Raw genomic sequence first — 22,613 nt, 5'->3', positions numbered from 1 at the left:
ACGAAGATAAAATCTAAATCCAAAGTGGCTCGAAAATGGTTTTCTAATTTGCAAATAATAAATTAGCTTACCTGAAGTCTACTCTGAAAGTTCTGGAATAAGTCCTTATAAGACTATAAACCTTGTCAGTCACCATAGCTAAAGCTTCACTGATAAGTTTGGCATGTTTTGTATACCCAGTTATAGCAGCACGGTTTAATGTCACCATTGCATACCGTTCACCAACAACCTTATAAAATATTGATTAATGATTTATGAAGCTGAAGTACTAGATAATAATGTAAACTTAAAGAACCCATTTTAAAAAATATTCCTCTATACCTTTCTCTAAAAGCCCTATGGTTCTTCCTTGAAATCTTTTTATTATTCTGCTAGTGACTTAAATAAGATATTGTAAATAAGCTTATATTAGAAGCAGTAGCGTTTTTAAAAAAAGTATTAACAAGATTAGTTTTCATGTAAACTTATGCCTTTTTTAAATGAAAGAAGACGCTACAGACATACGAATGACATAATGCAAACGACCGCAGCAGCGTTTCGGAGCCGTTTGATTTTGGTGCGGCTCCGGCTCCGATCTAAAATCAAGAAAATCTCGACATATTTTTTTTCTCCCAAGTCTATTTTTGACTTTTGAAGGTTTTAAAAGTTCAACTTTTGATAAAAATGGACTTGAAAAACTTAAAAGGGGCATTTGCACATGAAAAAACAGAGTTACCAAATTATAATTTATAAATAAATCTCTTGATTTATCTAGTCCGGAGCCGGAGCCGTTTTTTAACGAAAATACGGCTCCAGCAAAATATGTCGGCTCCACGGCTCCCGGCTCCGAAACACTATTCCGCAGTGTCCTAAATTAATTATGTTTGGTTAGACAATTTTAAAACTAAAAAGCTTTCTTCTAGCCCTACTATGACCAAAGTTATATTTTCATTCTAACTTACTTAGACGGACGTATAGACATACAATTGACAGGATACAGATGCATAGCGTCCTTGATTGATTAGGATCGGTTCAAGGATTTTAAAACTCGTTCATAAGAAAGTTATCAACTCAAGTAGTAATCATAAGAAACAAACTGGGAAAAGAATCCGTTGCAGATTTAAGTAAAGGAAGTAAAAGAACTTTTCCTACAAGGCAATGACCCTGGCCCGATTTTGTATTGAGTCTTTAAGAATAAACAGGCAAAATGTGCACTAAACTGTTTTTAAAACTACTTATTAGGGATGGCAATCCGTCTAATTTTTGGACCGGATTCGGATTCTTACCAAGTATCTGTCCAAAAATAAAACGGATTCTCCGCCGATTCCGGATTCTTATTTTTGACGGATTCCGGATTCTAGCAATATTTTAAAAGGCTTTTTATGAAGAATAAATTAGTGGATTCAGTTTTACCGGGTACTGGGCAGAATCTAAAGCTGCGTTTTTTCATATTTTTACAGTAGCTTTTCTTCTATTTCTAGACCCTACAGCTGCCAAAATGACTGTTAAAAATTATAATATATATTCGGATCAAAAAAACTCAAGGCGCTAATTTTAGCCTAAAATTAAGAATCCGAATCCGCTATTAAAAACGGATTTCGGATTCGGATTGCCAACCCTACTACTTATTGATCTTATAAAACCGACAATAACCGACTAAAACATAGATAATTTGCCATCACTTTTACCCTTCAGTGAAAAATCTAAATGAAAATTACACAGAAAAGATTCTAAATTGAGAAAGCAAAGTTTAGTAAAACTTCCTTTTGTCTGCTGCTAAAAGATTCTTGCAACTTTAAGGACGTAGATTTCTATACTTTCACATTTATTTGTGAGAGTTTTTTCCCCCATGTTTAACTACAAAATGAGTAGATAACGTTCAATAATTAAAATGAAACCTCAACAATCTCAGGCCTCAACCTTCCAGAAGGATCCTCATTTCCTTTGGCCTTGTCAAAGTTTACACAAGCCTGCAATCATAGGTAATAACAGATAAAGGATATTGTACAAATTTTTATTAGAGCAGCTTCCCTATAATTTTAGTATGTCCATTTAATACTGTGTACCAAAAGTACTTTGTGTTCTGTTTTAAGTATCATATGCCACAGATTTAAAATATTACCATTATTACTATTACACTCTAGGAGGGGGAGGGGGGGGGGGGGGAGATAGAAAAAGTGTTGGGCAAAAATGACTTTGCAATTGTATAAGTAAGTACGTCTAATAACGCCCTTTGCAAATTTTAAAATCCAACTAAATCTAGTTTTTGAAAAATTTAAAAGTAAACTTGTTCAAAATTTTAAATTAATAATATTTGTTTTTCTTGTTATGATTGTTCGGTAACTCCAAGGAAACAGGTTTTTTTACATACGTCTCACAAGACCTATGTAGCCATGACCGGGAGACGATGACGGTTCAGTACATGACTTGATCAGCTGTGATTTTAAAGTCATGTACTGAACCGTCATCATCTCCCGGTCATGACTACATAGGTCTTGTGAGACATATGTAAAAAAAAACCTGTTTCCTATCCAGGACACCGGTGAAGGGGATGAAATTGAACTTAACATTTTCAAATCTAATTTTCTAAAAAAAAAATAGATTTCATTGGATTTTCTGGTTGATAATTATATCGAAAGTGCCAAACATGTTAACCTAACATATTCATTAAATAAAAATCAAACTGTGATAAAGATAAATATATCACTCAATACAAAAGTTGTAGCTTAACTTTCTTATGAAGATAATTAATTGTTATTTTAATCTGAAAACAAGTTCTGAATTGATTTCAGAGTTGTCATTATCTGTTCCTGTGAGAAAGTCTCTATAGCGGAAGCAAGTTCTTGAGTCTCTACACCTCCAAGCTTTGAAGTTACTGCCTTCACTGCCTGGATCAATCCTACAAATTTTCAGTAGTTAGTAAATCAAACATTAATATCAATTCTTGTAAAAGTTTAAAAATCATATCTGGCAAGGTTAAACGATAAGAATGCAGTAAGAGAAAATCCTTATTTCATTAACGTTTAAGTAATTTTTTTCAACCTGAAAAAAAGAAAATTTTTACTCATACCTTTAGGATTAAGTGTAAGGAAAACATTTTTCTCAGTGCAGTCAACAAGAGTATTAGCTGCCCTAGTTATTCGATCAACCTCTTTCTGTAAGAATTCTAACAACGTACTTAGATCCTAAATTTAAAAATGTCATAAGTAAGGGGGGGGGGGGGGTTAATGCAACCATCTCGTAATCAGTGAGCAAATGGCACTTAGAATTCGAATTTCGATCTGAAATTTTGCATGAGTAATCCTTGATAAGTCTATTTTCTCTAAATCGAACAAAAAGTTGGAAAAGTAACGGCTAGCGGCTCACCCGTTTAGCCGTTTTTTGCCTATTTTTAGGGCAAATTCATCATTAATTACGTAGGAATCATCTTTTTAAAACATATTTTTGGTTTAATTCATGTAAAATGATAACAATAACCATTTTTAAAAATTTTTAGTACCAGCTGCTAAACGGCTAGAACCGGCTGAAAACGGCTGGGAGCCGCCAAGAGTATAAAGGGTAGATAGGGCTTGTGACATGTCTCTGGGTAGGTTTCTATGGGTGTTGAGCTCAAAAATGCTACTAAAAATAGTGACGGCCAATCCATATGGCAGCTGGGTAACAGCTGCAGCTCAGCTGCGAGCGGCCAAGAGTAGAATGAGTAGATAGGGCTTGTGACGTGTCTAGGTGTAGGTTTTTATGGGTGCTGAGCTCAAAAATGCTACCAAAAATAGTGGAGGCCCATTCACATGGCAGCTGGGTAATGGATGCAGCTCAGCTGGGTAACGGCCGCAGCTCAGACGAGATAGGCCAAGAGTAGAATGAGTACATGATGCATGGGACGTGTTTAGGATTAGGTTTTTATGGGTGCTGAACTCAAAAATGCGTCTAAAAATAGTTTCGGCCAATCCATATGGCAGTTAAGTAATAGCTGCTGCTCAGCTGCGAGCGGCTAAGAGTAGAATGATTAGATAGGGCTTGTGACGTGTCTAGAGGTAGGTTTTTATGGGTGCTGAGCTCAAAAATGGTACCAAAAATAGTGGCAGCCCGTCCATATGGCAGCTGGGTAACGGCGGCAGCTCAGCTGGGAGGGGCCAAAAGTAGAATGAGTACATAGGGCTTGTGACGTGTCCAGGGGTAGGTATTTATGAGTGCTGAGCTCAAAAATACTACCAATAATAGTGGCGGCTCATCCATATGGCAGCTGGGTAACAGCTACAGCCCACAAGCCCTGTCTACTCATTCTACTCTTAGCCTCTCCCAGCTGAGCTGCAGCCGTTACCCAGCTGCCATATGGATGGGTCGCCAATATTTTTGGGAGCATTTTTGAGCTCAGTAAACATAAAAACTTACCCCAAGACATGTCACAAGCTCTAACTACTCATTCTACTCTTGGCCTCTCACAGCTGAGCTGCGGCCGTTACTCAGCTGCCATATAGATGGGCCGCCACTATTTTTGGTAGCATTTTTGAGCTCAGCACTCATAAAAACCTACCCCTAGACACGTCATAAGCCCCATCTACTCATTCTACTCTTGACCGCTCGCAGCTGAGCAGCAGCTGTTACCCAGCTGCCATATGTATTGGCCGCCACTATTTTTGGTAGCATTTTTGAGCTCAGCACCCATAAAAATCTAATCCTCTTGGCCGCTCGCAGCTGAGCAGCAGCTATTACTCAACTGCCACATGGATTGGCCATCACTTTTTTTGGTAGTATTTTTGAGCTCAGCACCCATAAAAACCTAACCCTGGACATATCACATGCCCTATGTACTCATTCTACTCTTAGCCTCTCCCAGCTGAGCTGCCGCTGTTACCTAGCTGCCACATGGATGGGCCGCCACTATTTTTGGTAGCATTTTTGAGCTCAGCACCCATAAAAACCTACCCCTAGACATGTCACAAGCCCTATCTACTCTTCATACTCTTGGCCGCTCCCAGCCGTTTTCAGCCGGTTCTAGCCGTTTAGCAGCTGGTACTAGAAATTTAATAAATGGTTATTGCTATCATTTAATATGAATTAAACCAAAACTATGTTTTAAAAAGTTGATTCCTACGTAAATAATGATGAATTTGCCCTAAAAATGGGCAAAAAACGGATAAACGGCTGCGCTGCAGCCGCCAGCCGTTACTTTTCCAACTTTTTGTTCGATTTAGGGAAAAAAGACCTACCAAGGATTACCCATGCAACATTTCAGCTCGAAATTCGAATTCTAAGTGCCATTTAATCATTGATTACGAGATGGTGCATTAACCCCCCCCCCCCCTTATGTTAATAGCCATGACTTTTTACTTTAAATATATTATAAGGGGGGGGGGGTATTGCAACCATCTCGTAATCAAGGCCCAAATGGCACTTAGAATTCGAATTTCATTATGAAACTTGGCACGAGTAGTCCTTGGTAGGTCTATTTTCCCTAAATTGAACAAAAAGTTGGAAAAGTAACGGCTTGCGGCTTAGCCGTATAGCCGCTTTTTGGCTATTTCAAGGGCAAAGCCATCATTTAATACATAGGAATAAACTTTTTCATACATATTTTGTCATTATTTTATGATAAATGATTCCCATTAAAATTTTTTTTATTTCTAGTACCACCCGCTACCGGTTAGAACTGGCTGTAAGCAGCTGGGAGAGTCCAAGAGTATGATGTGTATATAAGGCATGTGAAAAATTCTATGGGAGAATAGCCGAAAAACGGCCAAACGGCTATGCCACCAGCCATTAACCGTTACTTTTCCAATTTTTTTTTGTTCAATTTAGGGAAAATAGTCCTACCAAGGACTACTCATGCTAAGTTTCATAACGAAATTCGAATTCTTAGTGCCATTTGCGCCTTGATTACGAGATGGTTGCATTACCCCCCCCCCCCCTAAATATATATAATTGCAGCTACGCCCCTAGTGGCCTCTAGAGGCACTTGAGGTGTTGGTGGGGGTAGGGACGGAGGGTTTAGTCGACCCTTCCTTAATTTCATTTTAAAAAGAAAATCATTCACAGGATCTATAAGAAATTACACTGTAAAGGAGAAAAATTTTAATTACCTATTTTTGGGGGTGAAGAGGGGGGGGGATGTCAGCTATTTATTCGAGTTCATTATATATCACTAACTACTAGGTAATACATAATATTTACCTCATGACTAAGTGTTTTAGCCCTATCAAGTGGAGATATCTGATCATATGTAAGCTGTCCATCTTCAAGATCATCTTTTTCTGTTCTTGACAAAGCTCTAACAAGGTTCGTACACGACAAAATGCTTAGCTCAACATCCCTTAAAATAATTAGCAAATAGGTAAAATATAATGCATATAATAGGCTCCCTTATTTAAGATGAGAGAAGAAGTAGACTGTTAGAAACCATTTCAAGATAAGTGGCAATTGAAGAGAAGACTAATATACAATGAATACGACCTTGTAAGATAATATGGAGAAAAATGACAAAAGATTAGAAGAATAAATGGTGTAATGTTAGATACTTTGCAGCTAATAACGATGTGCTAATCACTGTTTACTGGATATTTCAATTGTTTCAGAATCAAGCTTCTAATAACTAATGATGAGGCTTTGCTTTAAGGGGGGGGGGGGGGATGTGGTGACTCGTGCCACGACATACCAGCAATTTTATATTGGGTGCTACTCCCTTAGTTTAAGAGATAATTGGGTAAAATCTTTTGGGCTGGGTCACTAATTACCCCAAGTTTTGGTATCTTTAAAAAAACAGCGGCGGGTCCTCCGCTCCTGCTGTTCACCGCCATTTTCCGCCGCCGCCAAAAATATTTTTTATTGCATTTCTCGCCGAATTAGGCAATTTGGATCATTTGAGACCATGTTATTTTTTTCAACAATTTAACCCCTTACAAGCAACTCTGCGGGGGGTCATTTTTTTCAAATTCTCGTTTAAGATATATCTTATCTGTGCTTTTAAAGGTATTGAAACAAAATCTTTTTAGGATGTCCAGTAAAAAATGTTTGAATTAAAAATAGCGGTGGGACCACCGCTCCCGCCGTTCGCCGCCATTTTCCACCACAGGAAATGTAAGGGGAAAAATTTTAGAAAAAATAACATGGTCCGAAATGATTCCAAATTGCCTAATTCGGCGAGAAATGCAATAAAAAAGTTTTTGCTACGGCGGCGGAAAATGGCGCGGGAGCGGCGGTATCGCCGCCAATTTTTATTCAAATATTTTATACTTTGCTTTTAAAGATATTGAAACAAAATCTTTTTAGTTAGGTCAGTAAAAATATTTGAATAAAAAATGGCGGCGATACCGCCGCTCCCGCCGTTCACCGCCATTTTCCGCCACAGGATTGCTTGTAAGAAGAAAAATTTTAGAAAAAATAACATGGTCTTAAATGATTCCAAATTGCCTAACATTTTTTTAGCGGCGGCGGAAAATGGCGGTGGAAGGTGGGAGCGGCAGTATCGCCGCCATTTTTTATTAAAATATTTTTTGCTGACCTTCTAGCTAAAAAAGTTTGTTACAATATCTTTAAAAGCACTGGAGAGGCACTGAATTTAAAATATACATTGATAAACGAGAATTTGAATTAAAAATGCAATGCGAGAAATGCAATAAAAAATTATTTTGGCTGCGGGAGAAAATGGCGGTGAACGGCGGCCCCGCCGCCGTTTTTTTTTTTTTGAAAGATACCAAAACTTGGGGTAATTAGTGACCCAGCCCAAAAGATTTTACCCAATTATCTCTAAAACTAAGGGAGTAGCACCCAAAATAAAATTGCTGGTATTTCGTGGCACGAGTCACCACATTCCCCCCCCCCCCCTAAACTAGTCATTTTGTTTACAATTTCTCGCTTAAAATATTTTTTTGCGGCCAGGGTTAAAAATTAACAGGATTTGTAGTTCTAGTTTAATCTAGAATCTAATTCCAAAGTTAGCTCTTACTAAGCATACCATTACCGACTAGTTTTATAATAGAGGTTTGATTGACTAAATAGTCAAGATAATGATCTAACAAAGCTTTGACACTAAATAAAGAGAATTAACATTCACCGATACCAAAAGTAAATTTTGATAAAATACTTTTAGTTAATACCTGTCATATTTATAGCATTGATGAACGTATTCATACTGATCAAGTGATCCTCCTTTCAAATATTCTCCCCGTCCCTTCACCTAAAATAAGTCAAAAAATTTTAAACAATATTGAATAGGTATATAATTTGAAACGAAAAAGTTTAGTTCTCATAAAAACTGATACCTTTAAATCACTACATAGAACGACTGCTTGTTTTTCGTGCAAAAATTATAAACAGCGTTGCGGGGCCGTTTGATTTTAGTGCGGCTCCGGTTCCGGCTCCGCGGAGCCGTCTGTGATGATGGCGGCTCCGGCTCCGGATTTGGCTCCGGCTCCGACCTAAAATCAAGAAAAACTCGACATATTTTTTTTCCCACGTCTATTTTTGACTTTTGTAGGTTTTAAAAGTTTAATTTTTGATAAAAATGGACATGAAAAACTTAAAAGGGGCATTTGCATATGACAAATCAGAGTTATTAAATTATAAGGGGGGGGGGGTTAATGCAACCATCTCGTAATCAGTGAGCAAATGGCACTTCGAATTTTTGATCTGGAATTTTGTATGAGTAATCCTTAGTAGGTCTATTTTCCCTATATTGAACAAAAAGTTGGAAAAGTAACAGCTAACGGCTGGCGGCTCAGCAGTTTAGCCATTTTTAAAACTATTTTCAAGGGAAATCATCACGAAACCTATCCCTACATAATACTCTATGCTGCTCCAAAACGTTTTCAAACGGTTCTAGCCGCTAGTTGCTGGTACTAGAAATCTAAAAATGTTTTTTTTTTGTATCATTTCACATGATTTAAAGCAAAAATATGTTTCAAAAAATTGATTCCTACATAATTTATGGCAGATTTGCCCTAAAAATAGCCAAAAAACGGCTGAGCCGTTACTTTTTCAACTTTTTGTGCGATTTAGGGAAAATAGACCTACCAAGGATTACTCTTGCAAAATTTCAGATCGAAATTCGAATTGTAAGTGCCAATTGCTCACTGATTACGAGATGGTTGCATTAACCCCCCCCCCCCCCCCCTTATATAAAATCTCTTTATTTATCTAGTCCGGAGCCGTTTTTTAACGAAAATTACGGCTCCAGCTCCGACAAAATATGGCGGCTCCACGGTTCCCGGCTCCGCAACACTGATTATAAATCTAATAAAATCAGCCAAAAGGCAAATATAGTTGGGTATACCAATCCACCTATTTAAGAAAGAATAGAATAGTATACAATGTTCGTTAAAACGGACAATTTAAACACTCAAAAATGAAGGCTCGACTGCTAATGTTATAAAACAAGTAATAATGTTCCATATAATAAGGGAAATCTAAAAGAATCTAAAAAAATTTATTTTCATGTTAATTATAAAGATTAGTTCATTGTTTCAATTGATCTAAGGGGGGGGTAAGTTTTGCCACTTTCGCGTAATCAGTGTTGTGTGGGCTAGGTATTGATCTGAGATTATAGGTTATTTAGGATATAAGTTTACTTTTGGGTAGTAGTTCACGGAAATTTAATCATTTTTTGAATAGGTCTCCAGGTTCAGGTGCTGCAGGCTGGAAGGTCGTTTCTGGACAGGTATAAAATAAAATTTCTTATTTGAAGAGTTACAGGTACACTTATAAAACAAAATATGCATCTTTTTGGATGTTATCATCATATTTGCAGAAAAATTTAAAATCGGCCTCCAGGTTCAGGTGCTGTAGGCCTCCAGGTACACTCTGGACAGGTAAAAATTACCTGTCCAGTAGTCTCATGGAGGCCACCTTGAGCCTGTCTAAAGCACATCTAGGGACATTAAATAATATGTATTTTATTTGATAATGATATTTATCCATTTCCTATTTTATAACCTTTTCTCTAAATTCAAAAATTATGTATTAGGATTATTAGCTATCCTGCAGGCTCCTGGAGGCCACCAGAGCCTGCCTGGAACACAAATAGAAGGTTTACTTGATAAATTTTGCTATTATATTATATTTTAACAATTTTCTATTTAGAAACCTTTCCTCTAATATTAAAAAATAAATCAATAAGAAATTTTAAGTCTTACATGTCCAGAGTGTACCTGGAGGCCTGCAGCACCTGAACCTGGAGGCCGATTTCAAATTTTTCTGCAAATATGATGATAACATCCAAAAAGATGCATATTTGGTTTAATAAGAGTACCTGTAACTCTTCAAATAAGAAATTTTTATTTTTATTTGTCCAGAGTGTACCTGGAGGCCTGCAGCACCTGAACCTGGAGACCAATTGTCATTTTTTCTGCAAATATGGTAATAACATCCAAAAAGATGCATATTTTGTTTGATAAGTGTACCTGTAACTCTTTAAATAAAATTTTTTAATTTTTACCTGTCCAGAGTGTACCTGGAGGCCTGCAGCACCTGAACCTGGAGACCGATTGTTAATTTTTCTGCAAATGTGATGATAACATCCAAAAAGATGCATATTTTGTTTTATAAGTGTACCTGTAACTCTTCAAATAAGAAATTTTATTTTTTACCTGTCCAGAGTGAACCTGGAGGCCTGTAGCACCTGAACCTGGAGGCCGATTGTCATTTTTTTCTTCAAATATGGTAATAACATCCAAAAACACGCATATTTGGTTTTATAAGTGTACCTCTAACTCTTCAAATAAAAATTTTTAATTTTTACCTGTCCAGAGTGTACCTGGAGGCCTGCAGCACCTGAACCTGGAGGCCGATCTTAATTTTTTCTGCAGATATGTTAATAACATTCAAAAAGAAGCATATTTTGTTTTATAAGTTGCTCTCTAACTCTTCAAACAAATTTTTTTAAAAATTTTATACCTGTCCAGCCTGCAGCACCTGAACCTGGAGACCTATTCAAAAAATAATCAAATTTCCGTGAACTACTACCCAAAAGTAAACTTTTATCCTAAATAACCTATAATCTCAGATCAATACCTAGCCCACACAACACTGATTACGCGAAAGTGGCAAAACTTACCCCCCCCCCCTTTGTTGAGAATGATATTTACCTGAAGATAATAACCCTCTACATCACAAATATCTTCGTCTAAGTCTAAAATTTTAAATATTTAGATATGAAATTTAATTTTACAAGTTATTGTTTTTTTTTAAAAGTGGACCACGATTATCGTATCAAGTATCTGGTACATTAAGATACAATTAAAAATTGATATTGTGCCCCTTATAAACAAGTATTAGTAATTAATTTAAAGCTTTACAGGAGGTTTTCTACTATACTAGATACATGGATTAAGAGAACACGTCGCAAACGTCACACCAACCCTGATTTTGAAATAAAAAGGGAGGGGGGGGGGGGGGCGGAAGTGACAGTTTTTGAAACCAAAATTAAAAGTCAAAGTAACTCAACTAAATAAACAGTTACAGCTCTAAGATTTGGCATGGCAGTTGCTTTAAAGAGGTACAATATGGAACTGTGAAGAAACGGCGGCGGAACCGCAGCTCCCGCCGAAAACCGCCGAATCTTCTATCTTTTCTCACTAAATCAGACAATTTGGAATCATCTAAGACAAGCCTTATTTTTTTCATAAAAATTTCCCTTATATTTTATTGGACACTTTTTTGAATATGCATTGATGCAAACATTTTCAACATCTTTAAAAAAAATGTAAGTGTCAAGTGAAAATATAAGGGAAATTTCTATAAACAAAGTTTATCTCAGATGATTTAAAATTGTCTAATTTGACGAGAAAAAGCAAAAGTTCCGCCACCGTTTCTTAACAGTTCATTAATGTACCTCTTTAAAGTAACTGCCATGCCAAATATCAGAGCTGTAACTGTTTACAATATAGTTGAGTTACTTTGACTTTTAATTTTGGTTTCAAAAAGAGTGAGGAGGGGCGGAAATACATGCGACATAAAAATGCTTACCACTCAGAGTTTTAGCCACAATTTGTGTAAGATCAGTTCTAACAGACGCTGTGAACTGAACAGATTTATTCTCCTCTTGAATAGGAACATGTGATTGGATGGATTTAATTAAGGTGATAACAAGTTTAAGCTCTGTTCCCTCAGGGTAGTTTGCAGATATCTGGGCTCCTAATACTACTCCTACAACAATAACAATTTACTTTAATATCAATGAAGTTATAGAATTATAAAATTTAATGTCATAATTGGTTACTTAAGAAGACAGACAAAAATGTCAAAAAGCGCAAAACTTATTTTTTAATTTGAATAAAAATTTTGACGAAGTTAAGTAGGTATCATTAGATCGCAATTAGTTTTTTGAGTCGGATAATGCTTTTGATTTCCCTCTTTAAGAGCAAAACGATTAATAGCATTTGTACAATAAATTAAATTGTATCTTTTTCTATGTGGATAATATTACAAATATATTAATTGATAACCTGGATTTGTTTCTAAATCTGAGTATTTAAACCGTTTTCTTATTTGTCTAACCATATTTGTAAAAGCGAGTATTTCACTATCCTGAGCCACAGAAGGAGTCTTGGATACACCTTGATTATAGTTTATTTTTATCCTCTAGACAGAGTTATTGGAAAAATTTAACACTTTTTAATAAACTCAGCTCTCAACATTGTTTTCATACTAATAAAATCATTTTACATAACTGTTAGCCTTTACAGACATAACATACATATTACATATCAGATTTTTAAGATTAATTGAAAGATTACCAAGAGCCTGGAAGAACGTAGCATCTTTCTTTACAACATTTTCATAGTTTCTAGCTGTTTGTTTTCTTCTTGTCAACTTGGCTTGTGATATTTCTGGCAAAGGACGTACTACACCAACCTAAAAATGGGCATGAAATAAGCTGAAGTGGTAATATACTAAGGTATTTTAGAAATGATGAAAATTTCTATAAAGCTGACCTTTTTAAGTTTTGGTGGCAATTGAGGGATATCTGTATCAGCTTCATCCCTAGCTGCCTCTTGTGGCGGCTCCGGCCTTTCTGCCTATAAAAAAAATTATTTTATGATCCGAAAAAAGAATTACTGGATGTTAATTAATTATAATATACTAGCGGCTTCGCCCATAGCCTCTAGGGGCTTTGCCCCAAGAGGTTTGATCAACTTAATTTTTCGTATTTTAGATTTAAAAAGAAAAAGTAAAAAAAAATTTTTTTTTTTTTTGGGGGGGGGGGTATTTTCATTTTTTGGGGGGGGTTGGGGGTGTCCCACCCCCCAAGAAAATAGCTTAAAACCATCACAGGACCAGTAGGTATATTCCCTGAAGAGTAGAGCCCAATCGGTTCAGTGGTTACTGAGATCTTAAGCTTCAGACGGACAGACAGACGGACAGACAGACATCGTTCTACTTTGTATTATAGATAAGACTATCGGTTACGCCCCTAGAAGCCTCTAGGGGCACTAGAAAAGACGACCTCATCCCATATTAAAATTGAGTTTGAAAAGAGGTAAAAAAATATTTTTTTTTGTGGGGGGGGGGGGGAGATAAAGACACCCTCTCCAAAAATAGTTTAAGGACCTTTAAGAAGCTTCACTGTAAAGGAGAATAATATCGATTCAGCGGTTAGCGAGATCCTTCGAGGCAGACAAAAAATCGCTTACTACTTTATATAATAGGATTACTTACAAAGGGAATATTAGTAGATTTCACAATATTGCGTAAAATTGTGAGCAAGCTTACAGTCAAATGCGCTTATTAAGTCTAACTGTTCTAAATGTTGAACAAACGCATATTATAAATTAAATGCATTGATATTTGAAAACAGGTAGACCTAATAAGCACATTTGACTGGAAGCTGCTTACAATTTTACGCAATATTAGGAAAGCTACTATTCCCTTTTTTATTAATCTGACAAATTCAAGGAAATCTTATTTATCATTGAATCACAAAGCAAATTTTGCTTAAGCTAAAGCTTTTAGACGGAACTTGGACAAAGTAGCACCGGACAATGTAGCTTCAGGACAAAGTAGCTTCCGGTCATTTACTTAAGAAAAGTAGCCTCCTAAGGAAAGTAGTCTCCACTGTTAATAAAGGTCATGGCCGCAGCGCTTGGCCCCCTGGCCTGCCTAGCCGCTTGCACTCGGCCCGCTAGCCTAAAACCTAACCTAACCTATGTTAGCCTCAGAGCATTATTTAAGAAAAATATCCTTAACTATTAATACATAGGTGGTTTAGAATTTCGTGGATTTTACAAAAAGTGATTGGTAGATTTTTAATAATGTTCTTACAATTTTTAGGTTAGGTTATTGTCTAGGGGGCCGAGCGCTCGCGGCTAGGCAAGCCAGGGGGCCGAGCGCTGCGGCCATGACCTTTATTAACAGTGGAGGTTATTTGTCCTAAAGCTACATTGTCCGAAGCTACTTTGTCTGAGGATACTTTGTCCAAGATCCTTTTAGACTGCCTAATAATTAAAATAAACTGACGAAATACTCACCCTGTCCGCCATATATGAGAAGGGGTCGTATGAATCATAAATGCTGTTAGTGAAACTGCTCGTGCTTTGGTTACTACTCCAGTATATATCTTCTTCATCCTAAAACAGTTATATTTTCTAACATACAAAATATCCAGACATTTAAAGACAGATATAATTTAGAAAATATCAATAAAAGCATTGAAAATACAGGTTTATCTATGATTGGTCAATACAAAGCAGCAACAATATTTAAATTTTTTCCATCAATAATTTAAATTAACTTAAATTTTTATCTCAATTCTTACAAACACCCCTACACAAGAATAAAATTAACTCCATCTTAAAATTTGATTAATAATAATATATTCAAAATTGATTAAATAACCAACTTAACTTAATATAGTATTTGATAAGACTTTATGAGCATTATTGATAGATGTGTAATTGTATCATTAATATTAAAACACATATTATAAATCATTTGATGTGTTTAACTAGTAATGGCAATCCCTCAAATTTTTAGGCCGGATTCGGATTCTTAAAAGAATCCGTCAAAAAAAATGGCGGATTCCTTGCGGATTCCAGATTCTTATTTTTGGCTACATATGTCCTAATAATTAATGTTCTTTATAATTCACTTTCGATAATCGAACCAGATTTTAAAAGATTTTATATGTAATGAGGATAATCTTTGCCTTTAAAAAGAGGCAGTTGAAAGAAGAAACTCAAGACGCTAATTTTAGCCCACCAATTAAGAATCCGGAATCCGCTATTAAAAAACGGATTCCAGATCCGGATTCCAAAATTGGCCTAAATATTTGGCGGATTCCGGATTGCCAACTCTAGTTTAAACTTTTCTGTATGTTTTTAAGTATTTTTTAACAAGTTAATAAGTAGGTATTTCAATAAACAAACTCATAATTATCTCGTAATTACAGGGATCTAAAGAACATGAAATAGACATAGATACTATTCAAGAAGTTAAAGCTGCTATACATAGACTAAAGAATGACAAAGCACCCGGACCAGACTTGATAACTGCCAAAATGCTTAAGGCCAACATAGATCTTTCTGCTAGGACTTTAACTAATCTCTTTGATAAAATTTGGAGGCAAGAAAAGATACCAACGGACTGGTCAAAAGGAATAATCATAAAACTACATAAAAAGAGTGATTTGAACAATTTTGATAATTGAAAGTAATTATGCTGCTTTCTATCCCAAGCAAAGTCCTATGTAAAGTTATTTTAATCAGAATTGATGAGAAAATTGACAATAAACTAAGAGAACAAGCTGGATTCCGTGCTGGAAGGAGCTGTGTTGACCAAATTTTCACAAATAGGACAATTATTGAACAATGTGTTGAATTTAACAAGCAACTTCATGTAAAATTTGTTGATTTCTCTAAGGCCTTTGACTCCATACACAGACAAACACTCTGGAAAATACTAAGAAGTTATGATATACCTGAAAAGATGATAAGTATTATAACTAAATTTTATGACAACTTCCAAGCCTGTGTTTCAGTTGGAAACAATAAGAAATCTGATTTCTTCAAAATAAGCACTAGAGTTGGACAGGGATGCATTTGATCACCTATTCTGGATGCTATGTTGTTCATGTCTAAGCCGTGCATCCACCTCTCCAACAGCAGCAACACCATCAGCAGCAGCAGAGGTTACAACACTAAAGTATTGCAATGGAATATACATGGCATCCAGAGTAAATTAGATGAACTTCTTCACCACATGGAGAAGAACAAGACCGTCATCACTGCAATACAAGAGACTAAGCTTACACGTCTTTCTAAAGAAAACACCAAACTATACATTTGCAAGACATGATCGTGGTAAAGACAAAGGAGGAGGGCTAGCTTTTCTTATTCATAATGATGTTGAAAAAGCCCCAGCAAGACTTGCACAAGATCAACAGTTGGAATCTTTGACCATTTCCATACCTAGCAAGGACTCGCCACTCTACATCAGAAATGTGTACATACCACCACAGAGCAGCTGTACAACTGGCTATGTTCCCCTTCTTAATGACCTTTACACAGGACTTGGTAATAACTACTACATTCTTAAAGACATGAAAGCCCACAACATCCTTTGGCATTCAGATGCCACCAACGACACAAGAGGTGAAGAACTAGCCGATGCTGTAGCCAATCAAGACTGCGCCATCATTAACCTTGATATGCCTACCAGAGTTAGCAGCACAGCATCCACAGCTCCTGACGTAAGCATAGCCTCATCAAACCTAATATCTGTAACGAATTGGACAGTAGAAAATAAGATGAGCTCTGACCACCTGCACATCACTATAAGTCTGACAGCTGAACTTTCCAAATCCAAGACAAAACACCAAACCTGCATAAATTTTTCCAAGGCTGACTGGCCAAACTTCACCTCCTTCACTGAAAATATTTTTACCAACGCCAGACCAGTCAGTGATGTCCACAAAGCAGAAAAATTTTTCCGAAAAACCCTTCAAAAAGCATCAAAGAAGATTGTTCCAGCAGGCAGAATCCCTCAGACCTTCAACGCACTCCCAACAGAAGCTGCTAGACTTATAAACCAGCATGACAATATCAAAAAAGCTAATCCAACTGACAACAGATTGCCAGATTTGAACAAACAAATCACTAAAACAAACAACGAACATTGTAAGAAGAAGTGGACCAAACACCTTGCCACCTGTCAGCCTGGTTCCAAGAAACTCTGGAAAACCATCAAGAGTTTGGGAAACCAGCCACATCAACCAGACAACCAAGGTATTAGCTTTAATGATAAAACATATTCTCATGGCAGGAAAATTGCTGACCAATTCAACAGACAATACACTACAGAATGCAAGAAGAAGCCTAACCAAGCTCTGCGCCACACATTAAGATCCTTGAAGAAAAAATCTAAACATCAACAGATTATCTTCACACCAGAGCAAACATTAGCAGCAATCAAGAAAGCCAAGAACTCAAAAGCTCTTGGCCCAGGAGATCTGTCACCTGTTACCTTAAAACATCTCGGACCCAATGGCATCAGGTTTCTCACAGAGATTTTTAACAACTGCATGAAGCACTCGATCATCCCAAGCATCTGGAAGACGGCCAAGATCATACCTTTACCAATCCAACCTCGGACCAAGCTACAGATCAGTCTCATTACTGTCACCAGCCATCAAGATTCTTGAAGCTCTAATCCTCCCACATGTCACTGAGGCTGTCCAACTTGCTGACCACTAACACGGATTCAGGAAAGGTATATCCACTAGTGTGGCCCAAATGAAGGTCTAAGTTGCTTTTCAATGTGCGGAAAGTAAAAATAGGTTATGCATTGTTTTTAGATTTTAGCCCTATGATTGATTTTAAGAATAAATCTATCGCTATTTCGTCAAATGCATTTTTATTTTCATTCTTTCATCCCCAATTAATATAGCCTTACACAAGATATAAAGCAAAACATCAATTTTTCTGTCTGTTTGTTTACAAACATTGAAATAAAATATTAAAATCACCAGGAATAAACATATGAAGAAAGAAAGTATTAAATTTTTTTTAATGTACAATTACAATAATTTGGGAAAGCTAATTCATACAGCAAAATCATTGAAGAAAAATAATTAAAGATATGCCTTACTCTTTATACCTGGTTTAATAATAAACAATCAAATTATTTTTTGCAATATTAATTTTTTTATTAGTTTCAATTTTTTTAAAAGTTGGATATGAGAATAAGTGTTTTACATATTTTTTTACCTTCATTTAATTTCTTATTTAAATAAATTGTCTCTTTATTGGCGACAATGTCTGTTGAGACATGAAATTTATTAAAAAACTCTTTTTCCTATTTTATGTCTTTGAAATGTAGATTTTTTAGAGTTTTTCATCAATTCTCTTCTCATAAGACTAATAACTACTGTTTTAGTTCAATTTCTTGCACAAATTATCAGTTTAAACAAATTGTCAGTTTAAATAAAACAATGTTTTTAGACGTTTTTTGGAATTATTAGGTTGGCAGGAATGGCGGTTCTGTCTACTTTTTATGGTTGCTTAATATTTGAACTCTCGTTGCATTATTTTAGGTTGGCAGTTCTTTACTTATTTCTTGTTAAAATCATGAAAATATTAGGTTTTTGATAAAAAGCTTAAAATTCGAAATTCGAAATTTCGAGATCAATTTTCATTGTAGAGAGGTCTAGTTTTTACTAAAAGGTCTACTTTTGAGGCAGTAACAACATCAAGGTATCCGCAAATTGATACGGTAAAGATTTAAAAATTCATGTTTTTTTGGGCCAGTCTAATATCCACATGTACTGCTCTATTATCCATCATAGACCATGTACATAAAGTTTTAAACAGGAAGAAATTATTGCATAGAACCGTGTCAGTTGCCACAGACCTGTCCAAGGCATTTGACAATGTAGACCACCAACTCCTTCTTGATGATATCAATCAACTCCATCTTAATAACTACATCAAGAGATTTCCATGCACATACCTAAGAGGCAGGCAAACCTATGTTGTATTTAGACATTCTAAAGGCAAATATAGGAAGGTAAAACAGTGTGTCCCACAAGGTGGCGTCCTGTTCAACCTTTACATGGCCTTTATGCCACAACCCTGGGAGATATCACTCATCACATATGCGGACAACGGCAACATTCTCAACTCTGGTCCAGTAATTGAACCAATTGTCAAAGAGATAAACTTTTACCTCTCAGTCCTGGACACCTGGTTCATAAGCCGCAACTTGTTCATCTCTCCATCAAAATCATCTGCACAGTTTTCACTACCATCTCCAATGAAGTAAGTGTAGAACTTGGGGTTGAAATAGCTGGAGAGAAAGTTTCCACAGTGAAAAAACCCAAAATCCTTGGGATCACTTTTGATGGCCTCCTTTCTTTCAGGAAACACACCAAGAACCTGAAATCCACCATCCAGTCCAGGAATCAACATCCTTAAAGCTCTGACTGGATCTTCTTGGGGAAAGGACATGGAAGTCATTGTAAACACTTATAAGGCAACAGGTCAATCCTTGATCAACTAATGTTGCCCAGTCTGGACACCAGCCCTTAGCAAAACCTCCTGGGCAGACCTTCAGACAGCCCAGAACACTGCCCTCAGAGTAGCCACTGGCTGTCACACCATGTCTGATTCTGACCACCTACACTCAGAGACTTAGGATATGCAGGTGCACCAGCATTGTAAAATGATGAGCAAGCAATTTCTGCTTGCAACTCAAAAATCAGGACACCCTATTATAGTGGACCTGATTTCCCCAACCCCGGCCAGGCAGATGAAACAGACCTTGAAGTCCAAATTTGGCAATAAAATAAGGAGTATCTCCAGACCTAACTTGCCAGAGGAGGACTACAAATCTAAGATGAAACTGATTCACACCAAAACTGTGAAAAACATTATAAACAACACCACCAACAAGGTCCTAAATGCCCGCCCTCCAGAGATCAACAAAGCGGAGCTTTCCTTGCCAAGAACAACCAGATCTACCCTGGCACAGCTGAGATCTGGGTACAGCACTTATCTAAACAGTTATAAGGCCCAAATTGATAAGACTGGTTCCATAGTGGATAAATGCCCCAAGTGTGACAGTTCTCACACTACATCACATTTATTCAATTGTCAACGTAATCCAACCAACCTCACCGTCAAGGATCTATGTAAAAACCCAGTAAAAACTGCCGGTTTCCTAAATCTGGCAACAGATGTTGATGATCTCGGTTAGAAGGACCTGAGCTACAGAAAGAAAGATAAAAAATTACCTATTCTATTTATATTGCTCATTGACTAGGAGATGAAGAAAACCACAGAGGACAAAAAACATGGTCTCTAGCTGGGCATACTTGGACACCTAGAAGATCTGAACTTTGCTGATGACCTGGCACTGATTTCAGAAACAATCAAACATCTACACGCTAAGTCAAATAGACTAGTCAAATGTGCAGGACAATCAAGCTCTTTGTTATTGTCAAGAAGACCAAAATATTGAATATACATACAAACCCTGATCAAACTATAACAATAAAATAAATGGTGAACAATTGAAACAAAGCAACAAAGGGGACTGTTATCAGCAGTGAAGATCTAGGATTGAAAAGGCTAGAGTCACTTTCAACAATCTATACAATGTTTGGAAATCAAAGAAACTTGCTCTGAAAACAAAAATCCCACTTTACAACAGAAATGTGAAATCAGTTCTTTTTTAAGGAGGTGAATGTTGGAGAAATGTGAAAACTGAAACAAATCAACTTAATGCATTTCACAATAGCTGCCTAAAAAGAATTTACAAATATTTTGGCCAAACAAAATATCAAACATTAAACTGTATGCTAAGACCAAGTGCAGTTGTATTGAAACAGAAGTGAAATATAAAAGACTAAGATGGCTAGGACATGTGCTCAGAATATAACATAAATAATAGGATTCCAAAAAAGTGATTAAAATGGAACCCCACCACGACGTAAAAAGGCATGACCAAAAAAGACCAGAAGTCAGAGCAAAAAAAGACCTAATTACTATAAAATTGACATAGGGAGAAGCTGAAGCACATGCCAAGGACAGGACATCATGGAGGAACAGAGTGACCATATTCTCTGGGTCCAAAAGAAAGATGTGCCTGAACTGAACAAAAAGGAGGATAGAAAATACATCCCAAATGATGACAATAAACAAATTTCTCCACTTGTAGATAAAAATGTTGGTTTAAAAGTTTGGACACCACAATTTAAGGAACTGCCAATTAGATGCAATAAACATACTTGAGTCTTTTAGCCATTGAATATGATACCAGTGTAATTTTTAGGGTTTGCAATATGGATCCGGAATCCGCCCAATTTTTGGCCAATTTTGAAATCCGAATCCAGACCCAAAATCCTTATTTGGTAGGCTAAAATTAGCGTCTTGAGTTTTTTCTTTCAACTCCTCCTTTTTGAAGGCAAAGATTTTCATCAATATATATAATATCTTTTAAAATCTGGTTTGCTTATTGGAAGTGAATTATAGAGAACTCCAAGTGGCAAGAACATTGATTTTTAGGACATAAGCAGCACTTAATTTTTATATTTTTTTTTAAAAATCCTTTTAAAATATTGCTAAAGGGTGTGCAAAAAAAAATGCGGACCTTTTTAAAATTTTGATTGCATGGCTTGTTTTAATAGTAGAAAAACGTTATTTCCAAAAAATAGACTTCATAACGGTTGTAATGGTATGCATAACGTTTTTCTACTATTAACACAAGCTGCGCAATCTAAATTTTAAAAAGGTCCGCATTTTTTTTTTGCACACCCTTTAGAATCTGGAATCCGAATCCGGAATCCGCCAAAAATAAGAATCCGGAATCCGCCAAAAATAAGAATCCGGAATCCGCCACTTTATTTGACGGATTCTTTAAAAATCTGGAATCCGAATCTGGCCCAAAAATTTGACGGATTGCAATCACTAGCAATTTTACAGTCCTATGTTCCCTCCATTCGTAATCAAATTACATATTAACTATTCAAACCTTTCTCATAACACGAATTAATAAGGTAGGGGGGGGGGGGGGGGGGGGTTTAATTCAACCATCTCGTAATCAATGACTAAATGGCACTTAGAATTCGAATGAGTAATCCTTGGTAGGTCTATTTTCCCTAAATCAAACAAAAAGTTGGAAAAGTATTGGCTGGCGGCTTAGCTGTTTTTTTTGCCTATTGTAAGAGCAAACTCATCATTAATTATGTAGGAATTAACTTTATAAAACATTTTTGGTTTAATTCATTTAAAATGATAGCAATAACCATTTTTTAAAATTTCTAGTACCAACAGCTACTGGCTAGAACTGTTTGATAAGGTTTTTGAGCTACAAAAAGTATTATGTGAGGTAGGTTTCTTAACTAAATTGCTCTTAAGATAGCAAAAAAAAACTGCTGAGCTGCCAGCCGTTACTTTTCCAACTTTTTGTTCGATTTAGGGAAAATAGACCTACCAATTCATTCAAAATTTCAGATCAAATTTCGAATTCTAAGTGCCATTTAATTAATGATTACGAGATGGTTGCATTACCCCCCCCCCCCCCTATTTAATTTTTAATGGCCTTTTTAAGTTTACCTCAGGAGTGACAATATTTTTATTTATTTCATTAACTTGCTGCAATAACATTATAAATGCACCCGTATTTTTGGAACTCATTTTATCAACATT

At 36.2% G+C, this 22,613-nt stretch overlaps 1 protein-coding gene across 6 annotated transcripts in view; it reads right to left on the bottom strand.

Annotated features, from left to right (window-relative positions):
• The window catches only part of Pi3K68D (phosphatidylinositol-4-phosphate 3-kinase catalytic subunit Pi3K68D), a 91,266-nt gene that overhangs the window by 14,376 nt on the left and 54,277 nt on the right, over nucleotides 1-22,613 (bottom strand). For all 6 annotated transcript variants that reach the window (XM_080161033.1, XM_080161031.1, XM_080161034.1 and 3 more), the window contains 12 exons: nucleotides 14,439-14,537; nucleotides 12,906-12,989; nucleotides 12,708-12,825; nucleotides 12,417-12,527; nucleotides 11,938-12,117; nucleotides 11,058-11,101; nucleotides 8,073-8,152; nucleotides 6,151-6,289; nucleotides 3,050-3,164; nucleotides 2,793-2,878; nucleotides 1,878-1,952; nucleotides 72-229 (listed from right to left, as the gene is read on the bottom strand). In XM_080161033.1, the coding sequence (XP_080017159.1) occupies nucleotides 72-229; nucleotides 1,878-1,952; nucleotides 2,793-2,878; nucleotides 3,050-3,164; nucleotides 6,151-6,289; nucleotides 8,073-8,152; nucleotides 11,058-11,101; nucleotides 11,938-12,117; nucleotides 12,417-12,527; nucleotides 12,708-12,825; nucleotides 12,906-12,989; nucleotides 14,439-14,537 (1,289 nt within the window). The remainder of the gene's footprint in view (nucleotides 1-71; nucleotides 230-1,877; nucleotides 1,953-2,792; nucleotides 2,879-3,049; nucleotides 3,165-6,150; nucleotides 6,290-8,072; nucleotides 8,153-11,057; nucleotides 11,102-11,937; nucleotides 12,118-12,416; nucleotides 12,528-12,707; nucleotides 12,826-12,905; nucleotides 12,990-14,438; nucleotides 14,538-22,613) is intronic.

Source organism: Acartia tonsa, chromosome 5, assembly GCF_053477335.1.
Source record: "Acartia tonsa isolate MP-2025a chromosome 5, ASM5347733v1, whole genome shotgun sequence".
Lineage (NCBI taxonomy): Eukaryota > Metazoa > Arthropoda > Copepoda > Calanoida > Acartiidae > Acartia > Acartia tonsa.
The sequence above is the reverse complement of the archived record's forward strand: the minus strand, read 5'-3'. Positions and strand labels throughout refer to the sequence as shown.